Raw genomic sequence first — 20,008 nt, 5'->3', positions numbered from 1 at the left:
TTAGATAGAGAATAGAATGTGCATGCTTAACTGGTGCAGGATGCAGACACAATCTGCTGCTTCAGACTCTGGACATCTGACAGCAACTTACCAGAGAGACCATGACAGCTGACTATCACCTCTGTCCAGTATGTGGGTTGTTGCACCACATTGGCAGACAAGAGTTTAAAAGATCAGTCAGCTGGCTTTGTGAGAGCATTCATGTCAATTTTAGACGAGCTTAGCTTAACTAATAAAGTTAGTCATTTTGGGATGTTTTTTTAGCGAGCATACATAACTTAAGTTAGCTAGCTAGTCAACTTAATAACTTTGAAAATGTGCATGTCGAGAACTGGCCAGCTGTAAATTGGTGAGTTGCCACTTGCCAGCCACCTGACTCAATTACCTGATTCGCCTTCATTCAAAGTAAAACAGCTAACGCGTTAGCTAGCCAAATTTAGCTGACTGAAGTCCGTTCCAAGTGCCAGTGGCCGTTGCTAAATCTGGCAAAGTCAGCTAGCTAGGAAGATAAGCATCCATCAAGCTAGACATAGTTAACTAGCTAACGTTAGCAATACGACTAACAAGACTTGCAACCTTCCGGTTACTAGTCCAATGCTCTAACCACTAGGCTACCTTGCCGCCCCAATCAGTTGTGTTGTGACAAGGTAGGGGGGTATACAGAAGATGGCCCTATTTGGTAATATAGCAAGTCCATATTATGTCAAGAACAGCTCAAATAAGCAAAGAGAAACGACAGTCCATCATTACTTTAAGACATGGTCAGTCAATACAGAAAATGTCAAGAACTTTGACAGTTTCTTCAAGTGTAGTTGCAAAAACCATCAAGTGCTATGATGAAACTGGTTCTCATGAGGACCACCACAGGAAGGGAAGACCCAGAGTTATCTCTGCTGCAGAGGAAAAGTTCATTATAGGTATCAGCCTCCGAAATTGCAGCCAAAATAAATTCTTTACAGAATTCAACACACACATGTCAACATCAACTTTTCAGAGGAGACTGTATGAATCAGGCCTTCATGGTTGAATTGCTTCACAGAAACCACTACTAAAATACACAAATAAGAAGAAGAGACTTGCTCGGGCCAAGAAACACGAGCAATGGACATTAGACCGGTGGATGGAAATTTGTCCTTTTATCTGGAGTCCAAATAGTTTTTTTGTTTGTTTCAACTGTCATTTCTTTGTGAGATGCGGTGTGGGTGAACGGATGATCTCAGCATATGTGTATTTCCCACCGTAAAGCATGGAGGAGGAGGTGTTATGGTGTGGGGGTGCTTTGCTGGTAACACTGTTTTTGATTTATTTAGAATTCAAGGCACACTTAACCAGCATGGCTACCACAGCATTCTGCAGCGATACGCCATCCCATCTGGTTTGGGCTTAGTGGGACTATGATTTATTTTTCAACAGGACAATGACCCAACACACTTCCAGGCTGTGTAAGGGCTATTTAACCAAGAAGAAGAGTGATGGAGTGCTGCATCAGATGACCTGGCCTCCACAGTCCCCCGACCTCAACCCAATTGAGATGGTTTGGGATGAGCTGGACCGCAGAGTGAAGGAAAAGCAGCCAACAAGTGCTCAGCATATGTGGGAACTCCCTCAAGACTGTTGGAAAAGCATTCCAGGTGAAGCTGGTTGAGAGAATGCCAAGAGGTTGCTAAGCTGTCATCAAGTCAAAGGGTGGCTATTTGTAGAATCTCAAATATAAAATATATTTAGTTTTTATTTAGTTTATATATAACTTTTTTGGTTTCTACATGATTCCATATGTGCTATTTCATAGTTTTGATGTATTCACTATCATTATACAATGTAGGAAATAGTTAAAAAAAAAAAAAAAACCTTGAATGAGTAGTTGTTCTTTTGACTGGTAGTGTGTGTGTATATATATAGCTAATTTGTAATTAACAAAAAATTATAGACATTTAAAAATGTTTATGTTTAAATCCAATTATTATTCAAAAAATGTCTCAACTACATGGCAACTGATTTGAATGATGAATGAAAATGTTAGCTTTCAGGCTCCTTGGATATGATAAACTCAGCAAAAAAGGAAACGTCCCTTTTTCAGGACCCTGTCTTTCAAAGATAATTCATAAAAATCCAAATAACTACACAGATCTTCATTGTAAAAGATTTAAACAATGTTTCCCATGCATATTCAATGAACCATAAACAATTAATAAACATGCACCTGTGAAACGGTCATTAAGACACTAACAGCTTACAGACGCTAGGCTGGTCACAGTTATGAAGGTCACAGTTATGAAAACTTAGGTCACTAAAGAGGCCTTTCTACTGACTCTGAAAAACATCAAAAGAAAGATGGCCAGGGTCCCTGCTCATCTGCGTGAATGTCCCTTAGGCATGCTGAAAGTATGCATGAGGACTGCAGATGTGGCCAGGGCAATAAATTGCAATGTCCGTACTGTGAGACACCTAAGACAACAGTGCAAAAGGGAGACAGGACGGACAGCTGATCGTCCTCGCAGCGGCAGATCACGTGTAACAATACCTGCACAGGATCGGTACATCCGAACATCACACCTGCGGGACAGGTACAGGATGGCAACAACAACTGCCCGAGTTACACCAGGAACGCACAATCCCTCTATCAGTGCTCAGACTGTCTGCAATAGGCTGAGAGAGGCTGGACTGAGGGCTTGCAGGCCTGTTGTAGGCAGGTCCTCACCAGACATCACCGGCAACAACTTTGCCTATAGGCACAAACCCACTGTTGCTGGAACAGACAGGACTGGCAAATAGTGCTCTTCACTGACGAGTCGCAGTTTTGTCTCACCAGGAGTGATGGTCGGATTCACGTTTATCTTCGAAGGAATAAGCATTACACCGAGGCCTGTACTCTGGAGCGGGATCGATTTGGAGATGAAGGGTCCGTCATGGTCTGGGGCGGTGTGTCACAGCATCATCGGACTGAGCTTGTTGTCATTGCAGGCAATCTCAACGCTGTGAGTTACAGGGAAGATATCCTCCTCCCTCATGTGGTACCCTTTCTGCAGGCTCATTCTGACATGACCCTCCAGCATGACAACGCCACCAGCCATACTGATTGTTCTGTGCGTGATTTCCTGCAAGACAGGAATGTCAGTGTTCTGCCATGGCCAGCGAAGAGCCCGGATCTCAATCGCATTGAGCACGTCTGGGGCCAGTTGGATCGGAGGGTGAGGTCTAGGGCTATTCCCCCCAGAAATGTCTGGGAACTTGCAGGTGCCTTGGTGGAAGAGTGGGGTAACATCTCACAGCAAGAACTGGCAAATCTGGTGCAGTCCATGAGGAGGAGATGCACTGCAGTACTTAATGCAGCTGGTGGTCACACCAGATACTGACTGTTACTTTTTATTTTGACCCCTCCCCCCCCTTTGTTCAGGGACACATTATTAAATGTATGTTAGTCACATGTCTGTGGAACTTGTTCAGTTTATGTCTCAGTTGTTGAATCTTGTTATGTTCATACAAATGTTTACACATGTTAAGTTTATATGACTGGATATGTGGATAAAGGACATAAGAAGAAAATCATAAATCACTCAACAATTAGCTATAGTAAAGGTTCCCCTCTGTTAATATTCCTTAATTGGCAGTGACCACCATTTATTGTTTTAGTCTGGGCAGATTAAGGGCTACATACATTATTATTGGATTACACACAGAAAAGTGCCCTTTAGAATTTGGTAGGGTTCCAGTATTATACACTTCCCCAGAGTAGGAGTCCATACTCCATAGGGTGCCAATAGTACCCTCAGTAGATTCCGACAGGAGAAGTCCATGTAAGGTCCCTCCCTCAGGTGGTCAATACTCTGTAAGGTCCCTATACTTAGCAGGGTCCCTCAGGAGGAGTACATACTCAGTAGGGTCCCAGTACTCAGTAGGACCGTCCCTCGGAAGGAGTTATAGTCAGTAGGGTCCCAGCACTATACTCAGTAGGGTCCCTCAGGAGGAGTACATACTCCAGTAGATGGTATTGAATAGGAGGTAGGACAGAGGGAAGGCCATGCGGGAGTACGAGTCGATCAAGTAGCTGTTGCTAAGTAGCAGATCCACGTTCTCCTGCACCGACCGTTGCCGGCGGAGACGTGTCCCCTCGATGGGTGGGTCCTCAGGGTTCTGGAGTGGAGTTCTGTGATGGCTGGAGGTCATGGAGGTTGGCAGACGGGGGAACGGGGTCAGCTCAATGTCACTGTCATGGAAACAGCCGTCAAAGGCCATGGCTTTGCTGGTGTTGTACGAGGTTGGGAGCTGAATGGGGGGACAGACAGACACACATACAGATATACATCTCCATATACACATACAGATACATCTCCATATAGATATACTGTGTATCTATAGATGTATACACATAGACTATGGAGACTAGGAGATAAACTAATATCGTCTCCAACCTGGGGACAAAGTTAGAGAGAAACTTGTGATGATTTCTGGGAGTGATGATTTCTTGGCGTCCTTTCTCTATCTAACCAGTAGAGAGCAGTGTTGTGCAGAGAGAATACTCCACAAATATCCTGTCAGGGACAGGCTCTCTCTGCTCCAGGTATAATATGGATGACCTCTGACCTTTCCTCTCTTCAGTCGTCTCATCTCCTCCAGCGTAGAGCAGTAGTTGACAGCAGCATATTCTATCACTGACAGGAACACAAACAGGAAGCTGGTCCACAGGTAGATGTCCACTGCCTTCACATAGGACACCTGGAAAACACACACACACACACACACACACACACACACACACACACACACACACACACACACACACACACACACACACACACACACACACACACACACACACACACACACAGAGTAAGAATTAAAACTCGCTAGTTCCTCACCCACCCACCCACCCACACACACACACACACTCGGTCACTTACCTGTGGCATGGAGGAGGACACACCAGTGATGATGGTTGACATGGTCAGTACTGTAGTGATACCTGAAGGGAGAGGACGGCAGGAGTGTTAGGTCTGTAGAGCTCTAAACGGAGAGGACGGCAGGCGTGTTAGGTCTGTAGAGCTCTAAACGGAGAGGACGGCAGGCATGTTAGGGCTGTAGAGCTCTAAACGGAGAGGACGGCAGGCATGTTAGGGCTGTAGAGCTCTAAACGGAGAGAACGGCAGGCGTGTTAGGGCTGTAGAGCTCTAAACGGAGAGGACGGCAGGCGAGTTAGGGCTGTAGAGCTCTAAACGGAGAGGACGGCAGGCGTGTTAGGGCTGTAGAGCTCTGAAGGGAGAGGAGTGTGCGTATAACCTATGGTAGGTATTTTATGTAGAAGTATAATCATGTGAACTTGGGTGTGTAGCCAGGTGTTTTCAGTGGTGTGTTTCCTGGTGTGTGTGTTTGTGCTTACCTAGGGAGACACGTGCAGGCACAGCCCTCCTGTCAATCCAGAAGGAGACCCAGGACAGCAGAACCATCAGCATGGTGGGGAAATATGTCTGTAGCATGAAGAAGAAGATATGTCTCCTCAGGATGAAGTTTATATACAACCTGTTATACCAACCTAGATAGAGAGAGAGAGTGAGAGAGAGAGAGAGAGAGAGAGAAGATAGGTGATGGGGTGAGAGAGGGGGAGAGAAAAAGAGAGAAAGAAAGGGACAGAGTGAGAGATTGAGACAAAGAGACTAAACCCCTTACATACATACCCTTATTCCACATTTTGATGTGTTACAGCCTGAACTCAAAATTGAATAAATATATTGTTTTCTCACCGATCTACACACAATACCCCATAATGACAAAGCAAAAGCCTGTTTTTAGAAATGTTTGCAAATTGATTGAAAATGAAATACAGACATATCTAATTTAGATAAGTATTCACACTCCTGAGTCAATACATGTTAGAATCACCTTTGGCAGCGATTACAGCTTTAAGTCTTTCTGGGTAAGTCTCTAAGAGCTTTACACACCGGGATTGTACAATATTTGCTCATTATACTTTTAAAAATTCTTCAAGCTACGTCGAATTGATTGTTATCATTGTTAGACAGCCATTTTTTAGTCTTGCCATTTTCAAGCCAATTTAAGTCAAAACTCTAACTAGGACACTCAGAAACATTCAATGTCATCTTGGTAAGCAACTCCAGTGTATATTTGCACTACTGTTTTAGGTTGTTGTCCTACTGAAAGGTGAATTCATCTCCCAGTGTCTGTTGGAAAGCAGATTGAACCATGTTTTCCTCTAGGATTCTGCCTGTGCTCAGCTCTATTCCATTTATTTTTATCCACCAAAAAATCCCTAGTCCTTGCCGATGACAAGCATACCCATAACATGATGAAGCCACCACCATGCTTGAAAATATGAAGAGTGGTACTCAGTGATGTGTTCTGTTAAATTTGCCCCAAACATAACGCTTTGTATTCATGACATGAAGTTAAATTCTTTCCACATTTTTGCAATTTTACTTTACTGCCTTATTTCTAAACAGGATGCAGGTTTTGGAATATTATTTATTCTGCACAGGCTTCCTTCTTTTCACTCGGTCATTTAGGTTAGTATTGTGTAGTAACTACAATGTTGTTGATCCATCCTCAGTTTTCTCCTATCACAGCCATTAAACTCTGTAACTGTTTTAAAGTCACCATTGGCCTCATGGTGAAATAAATCCCTGAGCAGTTTCCTTTATCTCCGACAACTAAGTCAAGAAGGACGCCTGTATCTTTGTAGGCTTGATACACCATCCAAAGTGAAATGAATAACTTCACCATACTCAAAGGGATATTCAGTGTATGCTTTTTTTTTATCCATCTACCAATAGGTGCCCGTCTTCACAAGGCATTGGAAAACTTGGTCTTTGTGGTTGAATCTGTGTTTGAAATTGCCTGCTCGACTGAGCGACCTTACAGATAATTTTATGTGTGGGGTACAGATATATTTTTTATTTTTTTATTTTATTTAACCTTTATTTAAACTAGGAAACCAGTTAAGAACAAATTATTATTTACAATGACAGCCTACCAAAAGGCAAAAGACCTCCTGCGGGGACGGGGGCAGGGATACACTTTTTTTTTTAAGAACATTTAAATATAGGACAAAACATCACAATGAGAGACAACACAACATTACATAAAGAGAGACCTAGACAAGAACACAGCAAGGCAGCAATACATGACAGCACAGCATGGTAGCAACACAACATGGTAGCAGCACAAACATTATTGGGCACAACAGCACAAAGGGCAAGTATGTAGAGACAACAATACATCACGCAAAGCAGCCACAACAATACATCACGCAAAGTAGCCACAACAATACATCACGCAAAGCAGCCACAACAATACATCACGCAAAGCAGCCACAACAATACATCACGCAAAGTAGCCACAACAATACATCACGCAAAGCAGCCACAACAATACATCACGCAAAGTAGCCACAACAATACATCACGCAAAGTAGCCACAACAATACATCACGCAAAGCAGCCACAACAATACATCACGCAAAGCAGCCACAACAATACATCACACAAAGTAGCCACAACAATACATCACGCAAAGTAGCCACAACAATACATCACGCAAAGTAGCCACAACAATACATCACGCAAAGTAGCCACAACAATACATCACGCAAAGTAGCCACAACAATACATCACGCAAAGCAGCCACAACAATACATCACGCAAAGCAGCCACAACAATACATCACGCAAAGCAGCCACAACAATACATCACGCAAAGCAGCCACAACAATACATCACGCAAAGCAGCCACAACAATACATCCCGCAAAGCAGCCACAACAATACATCACGCAAAGCAGCCACAACAATACATCACGCAAAGCAGCCACAACAATACATCACGCAAAGTAGCCACAACTGTCAGTACGAGGGTCCATGATTGAGTCTTTGAATGAAGAGATTGAGATAAATACTGTCCAGTTTGAGGGCAGATTTACAAGGCAGTCGTTCAAAAATCAAGTTAAACTACTATTACAATATGTCCATGCAACTTATTATGTGACTTGTTAAGCACATTTTACTCCTAAACTTATTTAGTCTTACCTAAACAAAGGGGTTGAATACTTATTGACTCAATATATTTCAGCTTTTCGTTTTTTATTAATTTGTAAACATCATTCCATTATACATTATGGTGTATTGTGTGTAGGCCAGTGACATAAAATCTCAATGTAATCAATTTTAAACTCAGGCTGTAACACAACAAAATTTGGAAAAAGCCAAGGGGTGTGAACACTTTCTGAGGGCACTGTAATGCCCAAGGTGCAATTTCGAAATTTGGTTGTGCATCAGCAGTTTCCTCTTGTTATGTAATTCACTGGTAGACGTCAGAGAGCTATTTATAACCTGTCAGAAATGTCCAGTTGATCAACTAACCCATGTTAGCTAGATAGCTGGTTAGCCTAATGTACCAATCTAAATCTTGTATTTTTCATGGCCAGATTACGTGCCCAGGGGCCCTGACCCCCAGGTGGCCCCTATTGATTTTGTTGAGTCACTCAGGTATCATATGGCTTTCATCGACTCAGTGGGTTTTGTCCGACATGTCTCTGGACCTACTCACTGTCACAGTCATACTCTGGACCTAGTTTTGTCCCATGGAATAAATGTTGTGGATCTTAATGTTTTTCCTCATAATCCTGGACTATCGGACCACCATTTTATTACGTTTGCAATTGCAACAAATAATCTGCTCAGACCCCAACCAAGGAGCATCAAAGGTCGTGCTATAAATTCACAGACAACACAAAGATTCCTTGATGCCCTTCCAGACTCCCTCTGCCTACCCAAGGACGTCAGAGGACAAAAATCAGTTAACCACCTAACTGAGGAACTCAATTTAACCTTGCGCAATACCCTAGATGCAGTTGCACCCCTAAAAACTAAAAATATTTCTCATAAGAAACTAGCTCCTTGGTATACAGAAAATACCCAAGCTCTGAAGCAAGCTTACAGAAAATTGGAACGGAAATGGCCAAGACCAAAGAGCTGTCAAAGGACACCAGAAACAAAATTGTAGACCTGCACAAGGCTGGGAGGACTGAATCTGCAATAGGTAAGCAGCTTGGTTTGAAGAAATCAACTGTGGGAGCAATCATTAGGAAATGGAAGACATACAAGACCAATGATAATCTCCCTCGATCTGGGGCTGCACGCAAGATCTCACCCCGTGGGGTCAAAATGATCACAAGAACGGTGAGCAAAAATCCCAGAACCACACGGGGGGACCTAGTGAATGACCTGCAGAGAGCTAGGACCAAAGTAACTAAGCCTACCATCAGTAGCACACTACGCTGCCAGGGACTCAAATCCTGCAGTGCCAGATGTGTCCCCCTGCTTAAGCCAGTACATGTCCAGGCCCGTCTGAAGTTTGCTAGAGAGCATTTGGATGATCCAGAAGAAGGTTGGGAGAATGTCGTATGGTCAGATGAAACCAAAATATAACTTTTTGGTAAAAACTCAACTCATCGTGTTTGGAGGACAAAGAATGCTGAGTTGCATCCAAAGAACACCATACCTACTGTGAAGCATAGGGGTGGACACATCATGTTTTGGGGCTGTTTTTCTGCAAAAGGGCCAGGACGACTGATCAATGTAAAGGAAAGAATGAATGGGGCCATGTATCGTGAGATTTTGAGTGAAAACCTCCTTCCATCAGCAAGGGCATTGAAGATGAAACGTGGCTGGGTCTTTCAGCATGACAATGATCCCAAACACACGGCCGGGCAACGAAGGGGTGGCTTCGTAAGAAGCATTTCAAGGTCCTGGAGTGGCCTAGCCAGTCTCCAGATCTCAACCCCATAGAAAATCTTTGGAGGGAGTTGAAAGTCCGTGTTGCCCAGCAACAGTCCCAAAACATCACTGCTCTAGAGGAGATCTGCATGGAGGAATGGGCCAAAATACCAGCAACAGTGTGTGAAAACCTTGTGAAGACTTACAGAAAACGTTTCACCTCTGTCATTGCCAACAAAGGGTATATAACAAAGTACTGAGATAAACTTTTGTTATTGACCAAATACTTATTTTCCACCATAATTTGCAAATAAATTCATTAAAAATCCTACAATGTGATTTTCTGGATTTCTGTTTCTCATTTTGTCTGTCATAGTTGAAGTGTACCTATGATAAAAATTACAGGCCTCTCTCATCTTTTTAAGTGGGAGAACTTGCACAATTGGTGGCTGACTAAATACTTTTTTGCCCCACTGTACCTACACGTACGCTACGGTCACAAGACGCAGGCCTCCTAATTGTCCCTAGAATTTCTAAGCAAACAGCTGGAGGCAGGGCTTTCTCCTATAGAGCTCCATTTTTATGGAATGGTCTGCCTACCCATGTGAGAGACGCAGACTCGGTCTCAACCTTTAACTCTTTACTGAAGACTCATCTATTCAGTGGGTCATATGATTGAGTGTAGTCTGGCCCAGGAGTGTGAAGGTGAACGGAAAGGCTCTGGAGCAACGAACCGCCCTTGATGTCTCTGCCTGGCCGGTTCCCCTCTTTCCACTGGGATTCCCTGCCTCTAACCGTATTACAGGGGCTGAGTCACTGGCTTACTGGTGCTCTTTCATGCCGTCCCTAGGAGGGGTGCGTCACTTGAGTGGGTTGAGTCACTGATGTGATCTTCCTGTCTGGGTTTCTTCCTAGGTTTTGGCCTTTCTAGGGAGTTTTTCCTAGGGGTTTTAGGCTGGGTTTCTGTACAGCACTTTGATATCAGCTGATGTACGAAGGGCTGTATAAATAAATTTGATTTGGTATGAAAACACATAAGACATGGCAAAATGTGTAGTATTGCAAGAAATTTGCTTTAAAACTGGGTGGGGGTTTGTTACTATGCCGATAAATATCTATCCGGACCCTTTGCCACCTAAGAAATTTGTGTGACCGGACCTTCTCAAATAGTAGTTGAGTACCCCTGGTCTAAATGGTTTGAGAGATGAGACACATGGAACACAGCACACATACACAAATATCCAGACAGACCTGTGCTGCTGTAGAAGGCGAGCCCACTGGAAGGGTGGAACTTCTTGATGAAGAACTGAGAGAGAACCATCTCATCTGTCCTCAGAGATTCGTTGCCATTCTTCCAATACAACATCAGATCATTCTCATTATACGCATCTAGAAAGGGGGATGGAGAGAGGGAGAGAGGGAGGCGGGGGAGAGAGAGAGTTTGGTGTGTATTTGTCTAACCAATCAATCAGCAATCAGATTGTTAGTGTGGGTGCAGGTTTATTTTTAGGGAAATATGTGTGTGTGCATGTGTGCTGCTGTGTGATGTGTGTAAGTCAGTGTGACTCACAGCTCTCTAGTTCCAGTGAACAGTTCTGTGTGTCCAGAGGGAAGCTGCTGAAGTCCATGGAGCAGAGAGCAGTCACTGTGATCCTATAACACCCACATAATAATCATATGCCAATAGATAAGATACAGTAAACCTACATATAGTAACACACACACACACACATACTGATGCTCTACCTGACGCTGTAGAGTATGCTTCCGTCAGGATAGACCCTGATCATGATGTTCTCCATGGTGGTGTCATGGATGAAGGACCTCTTGGAGTGGACGAAGAACACGTCAGGAACCCACATCTTCTTCACCAGACGCCCATCAAATGTCCTGCTCACGTTGCTACGAGATGGAAATGCCAGCCGCTCATCCTTCCAGTAGTGGCGCAGGTACAGAGTCATGGTGAAGTCCTGAGCAGAACAAACACTCATAATTAAACACACTCACACGTGTGTGGATTATACACACACGTGTATAGATTATACACAAAGGGTACACAGGCTCATACCATGTTGACCTCTGAAATGCTGTCGATGCTCTCCACCTGAACATCAATGCCTACAGGGATGGCTGCACCTGAGAACAGACACACACACACATCTCGTCAGGACTGGCAGAGCTCCTCACCCAAAACACCAAAAACAGAGAAACAAACACCAACACCCTCATGCATGCTTCAGTGTTTCTTGCCTCGTAGCGAGCATAAAATGCATTTAGCTCGCCTGGGGAGGTCACGGCTGGGTTTCCCTTTGTAGTCCGTAATATTTTTCAAGCCCTGTCACATCTGACAAGCATCAAAGCGTATTGACGCTTTGCCTGTTTGATGGTTTGCCTGAGGGCATAGTGGGATTTCTTATAAGCGTCCGGATTAGTGTCCCGCTCTTTGAAAGCGGCAGCTCTAGCCTTTAGCTCGACTTTTGGTTGGGAAATGTACATAGGGTCAATGTGGTGACGACGTCATTGATGCACTTATTGATGAAGCCGGTGACAGGTGGTAAACCCCTCAAATCCATTGGATGGATCCCGGAACATATTCCAGTCTGTTCTAGCAAAACAGTCCTGTAGTGTAGCATTCGCGTCATCTGAACACTTCCTTATTGCGCGAGTCACTGGTACTTACTGCATTAGTTTTTGCTTGTATGCAGGAATCAGAAGGATAGAGTTATAGTCAGATTTGCCAAATGGAGGGCGAGGGAGAGCATTGTATGCGTATCTGTGTGTGGTGTAAAGGGGATCTTGTATTTTTTTCCTCTGGTTGCACGTGACATGCTGGTCCCCGGCCACTAGGAGTGCCACTTCTGGATGAGCATTTCCTTGTTTGCTTATTGTCTTATACAGCTGGTTGAGTGCAGTCTTAGTGCCAGCATCGGTTTGTGGTGGTAAATAGACGGCTATGAAAAATGTAGATGAGAACTCTCTTGATGTGTGTGGTCTACAGCTTATCATGAGGTATTCTATCTCAGGTGAACAATACCTCTTAAATATTAGACATTGCGCACCAGCAGTTATTGACAAATAGACACACCCTCGTCCTTCTTCTTACCAGACGCAGCAGCTCTGTCCTGCCGATGCACGGAGAAGCCAGCCAGCTCTATATTATCCGTGTCATCGTTCGGCCACGTCTTGTGAAACATAAAATATTACAGATGTTAATGTCCTGTTGGTATGATAGTCTTAATCGTAGATCGTCCAGTTTGTTTTCCAATGATTGCACTTCAGGCCAATAATACGGAGGGTAGTGGTGGTTTACCTACTCATCGGCGAATTCTTACAAGGCACTCCACCCCCTTTTTCTCCGTCTTTTCTTCACGCTGATGACGGGAATTTGGGCCTTGTCTTGATAAACCAGTATATCCTTCACATTAAATAAAAAATCTTAGTCCAGTTTGAGGTCAGTAATCGCTGTTGTGGTGACCAGAAACTATTTTCAGTCATAAGAGACGGTAGCTGCAACATTATGTTTAAAATTAGTTACAAACAATGCAAAAAAATAAACATAATCGCACAGTTGGTTAGGAGCCCGTAAAACAGCAGCCATCAACGGTGGTGCGATTATTTTATGTGTGTGTTTTAATTGATAATTTTTTTATGGTTGTGAAGTATGTTGATGTTCTCTGAATGTTAGCAGCCTTTCAGCCCAATAAACATAGTTTTAAATTAACCTCCCTCACAATTAAACAAACCACACACACACACCACATCTTGTAATTAAGCCTCTGCTTCCTCCAGTTGCACAGAGTGACTCATAAACCAACAGAATAAACATCTCTATGTTACATTTAAAGCCTTATTAACCAGTCAAACCAGTCTCTCTCTCACTGTCAATGACCTGTTTGGGTAGTATGAAGGCCTGTTGTCCACCCTTGGTTGAACTGGGCTGTTTCCAACCCTATTTCCCACCCCTCTATCTGTTTCAACAGTCCTGGATTATAATCCAGATTACTGTTTATGAATCCCCCCCAACACACACACACACACACACACACACACACACACACACACACACACACACACACACACACACACACACACACACACACACAGTGTAATGTGGGTCAGTGTTGGTTTGGGAGCGATATGTCCAGGGAAACCCAGTGGCCTGCAGGTCCTCTCATAGCACGGCCATCGTATGCATCATTAAAGGGGGACAGAGAGTGACTGATTGGATTAGTTTTAGTGTTTCCTGTGTATGGTGGACATGCGTGTTTCTCACCTCCAAAGCCAGGTCTCATAGCGAAGTCGTGTTCCTCGATCCTCAGCAGCTGTTCAGTCTTAATGAGTAGAGACTTGGTGCTGTCCTGCCGCATAAGTTTATGGTCTATACGCCTGGAAAGACAACACACATTATAAACCCACACACCCCAACACCCTGCAATAGTTGAGCAATATGTTTCTTTAATAAGACTAATTGTAAGGTTTGATTGAAGAAACACAGCCTGCTGTTTTCACAACAGCCCTCCCACATACACACACTGCCAAATTTGGTAATTAGCTACTCCCTGGAATCACTCCAGACTTCTTCCGGGCCGGCACTCCGTAACTTGATGAAGACTGATATAGCTGGAAGCCAAGGTGGACCCCAGGTCGGGGAGTAAGAGCAAGGAAAAAATAACAGCAATGGTTCTCAAACCTCTCCTTGGGACTGCCAGACATTTCACAATTTTGTTGTAGCACTGAATAGATCAAATACATGGAACTGTTGTGTGTCCCCAGGAGAGGTTTGAGAACCACTGAATTACAGGATGTATAGGGTTATGGAGGTATGTGGTTTACAGGCTTACGGAGTTATGTGTGTGCATGCCAGGGTTGGGGTCAATTCCAGTCAATTCAGAAAGTAAACCAAATTACAATTCCAAACATTGGAGAGAATTTGAATTTCAGTGTACTTTCTGAATCGACTGGAATTCAAAAGGAATTGACCCCAACCCTGATGCATGTGTGCCTATAGTATGTGTCCTCCTACCCTCTGTGTTTGTTTTTGCTGTGCTCCCCCACGTAAACGTCTTTGTGCCTCCGTCGTCCTGGGTTACGGATCCCTGTCACCATGGTTACAGGCCACGTCACGGCCCAGATCAAGCACAGCCACTTCACGGCCAGAAGGACAGCGTTCATGATGTGGTCAGGGTTGGAGTTAAAGGTCAGGAGTTCAGTTCATCTTTATGTAGCCAGTATAGTCCACAGAGCAATAACATGTGTCACTGTTTTTCCAGGGAAACATTGACCAATAAAAGCATATTATAAAAATAAATGACAGTCACTTAAAGCAGGGACTCCAATAGAACTATGATCGCTCCGATCACAGTCAGGGGTTGGGGTTGATGGTTGTGGCCCTTGTTGCAGTGATGATGGTTGTGGTCCTTGTTGCACTGTTGATGGTTGTGGCCCTTGTTGCAGTGATGATGGTTGTGGTCCTTGTTGCACTGTTGATGGTTGTGGTTGTGGTTGCAGTGTTGATGGTTGTGGTCGATGATCACTTACCACACAGCTGCATTTCTTCAAATACTCCAAGATGTGATGTGATGAGTGTGTTGTTAGCTCTTCCTCCTCATAAAAGTGTCCTGATGTTCCGTTGATCTTTCACTCTCTCGCCAAGTGGAGAAACACCCGGCCAGCGTGTCATGTGTTTTTGTTTTGGAGAACCTCTATATTCTCCAATATTCTCTCTACTCTCATCAGTTGCTTGCTCTCTCTTTCTGTGTTTACCTCTGACACCTTCTCTGCCTCTCTCTATCTCTCCCCATCTATATTATCTGTGGTTCAGTGAATCTGTCTCTCTCTGATTAAAATCAATATAAATCTATTCCTCCGCCGATAGAATGACACAAATTCCACTCAAATCCTCTTATCTGCAGCCCTGGCAATCTCTCACTAACCTACTAACTGAGGGAGGGCACACACACACACACACACACATGCACAAGCACATACACACACATACACATATACACACACACACACTCCCTTCAGTAATCAGGCTGTACTCCACTTGCGAATTAATACAAATATGGCATATACTGTAATTACACAGGATTAACATCTACGTCCAGGTGTGTGCGCATTAGTGTGTGTCTTTGAACGTCCACATATCTATCAGTATTTGAGTTCTCTCTTGTGTGTGTGTGTGTGTGTGTTTGTGTGTGTGTGTGTGTGTGTGTGTGTGTGTGTTTGCGTGTTGTCATACCCAGTGGTATAAAGTACTTAAGTAAAAATACTTAAAAAGTACTACTTTTTGGGGGTATCTGTACTTTACTTTACTACTTATATTTTTGACATCTTTTACTTTTACTTCACTACATTCCTAAAGAAAACAATGTTCTTTTTACTCCATACATTTTCCCTGACACCCAAAAGTACTTGTTACATTTTGAATGCTTAGCAGGACAGGAAAATGGTCTGATTCACATGCTTATCAAGAGAACATCCCTGGTCACCCCCACTGCCTCTGATCTGGAGGACTCACTAGACAGAGAACATCCCTGGTCACCCCCACTGCCTCTGATCTGGAGAACTCACTAGACAGAGAACATCCCTGGTCATCCCTACTGCCTCTGATCTGGCGGACTCACTAAACACATGCTTTGTTTGTAAATTATGAGTGTGGGAGCGTGCCCCTGGTATTCCGTAAATGTAAAAAACAAGAAAACGGTATCATCTTGTTTGCTTAATACAAGGAATTTGAAATTATTTATACTTTAACTTTAACTTTTGAAACGTATGTTTTAGCAATTACATTTACTTTTGATACTTAAGTATATTTGAAACCAAATACTTTTAGACTTATACTCAAGTAGAACTTTACTGGGTGACTTTGACTTTTACTTGAGTCGTTTTCTATGAATGTATCTTTACTTTTATTCAAGTATGACAATTGTGTACTTTTTCCACCACTGGTCATACCCACCCCCGAACTAATTACCCCCCTGACTCTCCCTCAAAGCACAGTGATTTTTCTGTGTGTTTGTTCTCCAAGTAACCAGTTGGTTCAGTCCAGTCAATCTCCTCACTCAAAAGAAGTTGGGAGCAGTTCTCTCTTTGGCCTCCTCTCTCCCCTCTTCCTCCCTAATGGTCTCTTAAAATGGACCAGGGTAGTAACTATCTCACGCAAGTCTGCTTTTCATTCTCTCCTTCTCTCTTTTTTATAGGAAGTGACTTAGTCACTACAGAGCTATACACAATAAAGCACTGAACACACACACACACACTTTATAGACTTAATAATAATATTAAGTCATTTAGTCCATTCCTTCCTAACACTAACCCTAAAAATCCTAACCAGAACACAAACCAACACCAGGGTGTTTTTTACACACCAGAATCCATAAGTTAGCCAGATAACTCTGATCAACATTTTATACTTTGATTGAAGTATTTAATATGTAGAAGTAATTGTGGTTGGTCATGCAGGGTTCCCTTGGTCTCTACCTTGGTCTCTACCTTGGTCTCTACCTTGGTCATACCTTGGTCTCATACCTTGGTCTCATGCAGGGTTCCCTTGGTCTCTACCTTGGTCTCATACCTTGGTCTCTACCTTGGTCTCATGCAGGGTTCCCTTGGTCTCTACCTTGGTCTCAGTGGGACTCTTTGCTAAAATAACGGTGGAATTAAAATAAAAGTTATAAAGAAGTAAAGAACAGCGGAATACTTGTTGGTATCATTAAGTGTGATCATGTTAAGTGTTTCTGCTTTTATAAACTGGGAAACTGTCACGCCCTGACTTTAGAGCTTTTTATGTCTCTATTTTGGTCTGGTCAGGGTGTGAGTGGGGTGTGCATTCTATGTTCTTTTTTCTATGTTTTTGTATTTCTTTGTTTTGGCCGGATATGGTTCTCAATCAGGGACAGCTTTCTATCGTTGTCTCTGATTGGGAACCTGTTAATGTAATTTAATGACGCCAATGTGTTTTCATTAATTGAAACCCTTAATCTATTTTATGAGAATTTGTAAGATTCTTGTTTGCATAAAATAGACGGAGATCAATCTTTTCAATAATAGGTAACAGAATTTATTCTCGGAGCGCGCTGCCACTTCACCACGAGCAACAGTTTATATACAAAACATGACGTCATTTCATTGCTTAACAGAAACTCCTCCTCTCGACAGGGACAAAGTGAGGTGAAAAGTTCATTCTAACTTACTAACACACTCCCAGGTAACTTTTGACCCCTCAATAGTATCAATCACCACTTAGCTGACAGTTCTAATTAACAGAAAACTTAGGAATGCACTCACTGTCTTATCTAAAACACCCCAGAGCTAAGTTTCGTCGGTTCAACCATAGGTTAACGACCTTATCTGTTTACACAGTCCACTTCTTTCTTCCTAGTTGGAATGGTGTTCATTAACTTTAATTACTACTTGTCTGTGTCACACAATCCCATCGTATGAACTCATATTGTTAATCAGATCAAATAAAACAGAGTATAAGTTTACTTAGTTACAGTTCCATTTAAAATGATTTGTTCAGTCATTTAATCATAATTTTACCAACAGAACCATACTTAGGTAGCTTTTCCCCAAAGGGGTTTTGTGGGTAGTTATTTTCTGTTTTGTGTTTCTGCACCTGACAGGAATGTTCTGGTTTTCATGCATTCTCTTTGTTAATTTTGTCATTTAGTGTTCAGTTCAACTAAAAGTATGAACACTTTTACTACGCTGCGCTTTGGTCCACAACTTCTTCAACAGACGATCGTTACAGAAACATTGTTATTTCTGCATGGGTATACACCAGATCATAATTCTGTTCTAGCCCTTCACTAGCACACCTGATTTAGTTAATCAATTAATCATCAAGCACTTGATTAGTTGAATCATGTGCCCGTGTGGGAGGCTAGAACAGAGAAGAGAAACACTGCACCAGAGGGTAATGACTCAACAAGTGTGTGTGATTATCCTGGAGATGTGTTCGATGTCTAACCTGGTTCTGATTCCATGTGTTGCTCCATCCTGTCCTGTGATTTCTCTGCCCTCTTTTCTGATGTATTCCGCTCTCTGTTTATGTTTTGATCTGATTGGATAAATTATATGCCACACTTATCAGGTGGATTGATTATCTTGGCGAAGGAGAAATGCTCACTAACAGGGATGTAAACAAATTTGTGCCCAAATAATCCGGTTTTGTGTGTATCAAAAATTCTGGGATCTTTTATTTCAGCTCATGAAACGTGGGATCAACACTTTACATATTGCGTTTATATTTTTGCTTAGCATACACCCAGTGAAATATCTGTCTCATTGTTCTGTGGTACCACCGTGTGGCTGTCACCTACACTACTGTTCAAAAGGTTGAGGTCACTTAGAAATGGACTTGTTTTTGAAAGAAAATACCTTTTTTTGTCCGTGAAAATAACATCAAATTGATCAGAAATACAATGTAGACATTATTAATGTTGTAAACTACTATTGTAGCTGGAAACGGCAGATTTTTTAAAATGGAATATCTACATAGGCGTACAGAGGCCCACTACCAGCAATCATCACTCCTGTGTTCCAATGGCACATTGTGTTAGCTAATACAAGTTTATCATTTTAAAAGGCTAATTGATCATTAGAAAATCCTTTTGCAATTATGTTTGCACAGCTGAAAACTGTTGTGCTGATTAACTTCTTTGGGACTGGGGGGCAGTATTGAGTAGCTTGGATGAATAAGGTGCCCAGAGTAAACTGCCTGCTATTCAGGCCCAAAAGCTAGAATATGCATATGATTATTGGATTTGGATAGAAAACACTCTGAAGTTTCTAAAAATTTTGAATGATGTCTGTGAGTATAACAGAACTCATATAGCAGGCAAAAACCTGAGAAAAAATCCAACCAGGAAGTGGGGAATCTGAAGTTTGTAGTTTTTCAATTGATTGCCTATCCAATATACAGTGTCTATGGGGTCATAATGCACTTCCTAAGGCTTCCACTAGATGTCAACCGTCTTTAGAATCTTGTTTCAGGCTTCTACTATGAAGGGGGAGCGAATAAGAGCTGTTTGAACCAGGGGTCTGGCAGAACGCCATGAGCTAGGTCACGCGCCCGGCCGTGAGAGCGAGCTCCGTTCCTTTTCATTTCTAAAGACAAAGGAATTGTCCGGTTGGAACATTTTTGAAGATTTACGATAAAAACATCCTAAAGATTGATTATATACATCGTTTGACATGTTTCTACGAACTGTAATGGAACTGTTTTGACTTTTCGTCTGAACTAAGTGCCTGCACCTTGTGAATTTGGATTTGTGAACTAAAT

At 42.7% G+C, this 20,008-nt stretch overlaps 1 protein-coding gene across 1 annotated transcript; it reads right to left on the bottom strand.

The window, feature by feature from the left end:
* Positions 1-3,444: 3,444 nt before the first annotated feature.
* On the bottom strand, positions 3,445-14,956 carry LOC110536563 (gamma-aminobutyric acid receptor subunit rho-3-like). The gene is made up of 10 exons (XM_036936612.1): positions 14,744-14,956; positions 13,994-14,106; positions 11,789-11,856; positions 11,467-11,690; positions 11,291-11,373; positions 10,972-11,109; positions 5,375-5,527; positions 4,899-4,960; positions 4,582-4,713; positions 3,445-4,263 (listed from the first exon to the last, which is right to left on the bottom strand). Exons 1-10 carry the CDS (start codon positions 14,890-14,892, stop codon positions 3,958-3,960), a joined length of 1,428 nt encoding a protein of 475 aa, XP_036792507.1. The 5' UTR covers positions 14,893-14,956; the 3' UTR covers positions 3,445-3,957.
* Between the last annotated feature and the right edge of the window lie 5,052 nt (positions 14,957-20,008).

Source organism: Oncorhynchus mykiss, chromosome 11, assembly GCF_013265735.2.
Source record: "Oncorhynchus mykiss isolate Arlee chromosome 11, USDA_OmykA_1.1, whole genome shotgun sequence".
Taxonomy (NCBI): Eukaryota; Metazoa; Chordata; class Actinopteri; order Salmoniformes; family Salmonidae; genus Oncorhynchus; species Oncorhynchus mykiss.
This window is presented reverse-complemented; position numbering and strand designations above follow the sequence as displayed.

Excerpts from the sequence above, each read along its gene's own strand:
- LOC110536563 (XM_036936612.1), bottom strand. The coding sequence starts at position 14,892 with ATGAACGCTGTCCTTCTGGCCGTGAAGTGGCTGTGCTTGATCTGGGCC. Across the intron at positions 5,528-10,971 it reads CGCCTTCTACAGCAGCACAG|GTTGGTATAACAGGTTGTAT; the intron begins GTCTGTCTGGAT and ends CTCTCTATCTAG. Across the intron at positions 4,961-5,374 it reads GCCTGCACGTGTCTCCCTAG|GTATCACTACAGTACTGACC; the intron begins GTAAGCACAAAC and ends CTCTCCCTTCAG.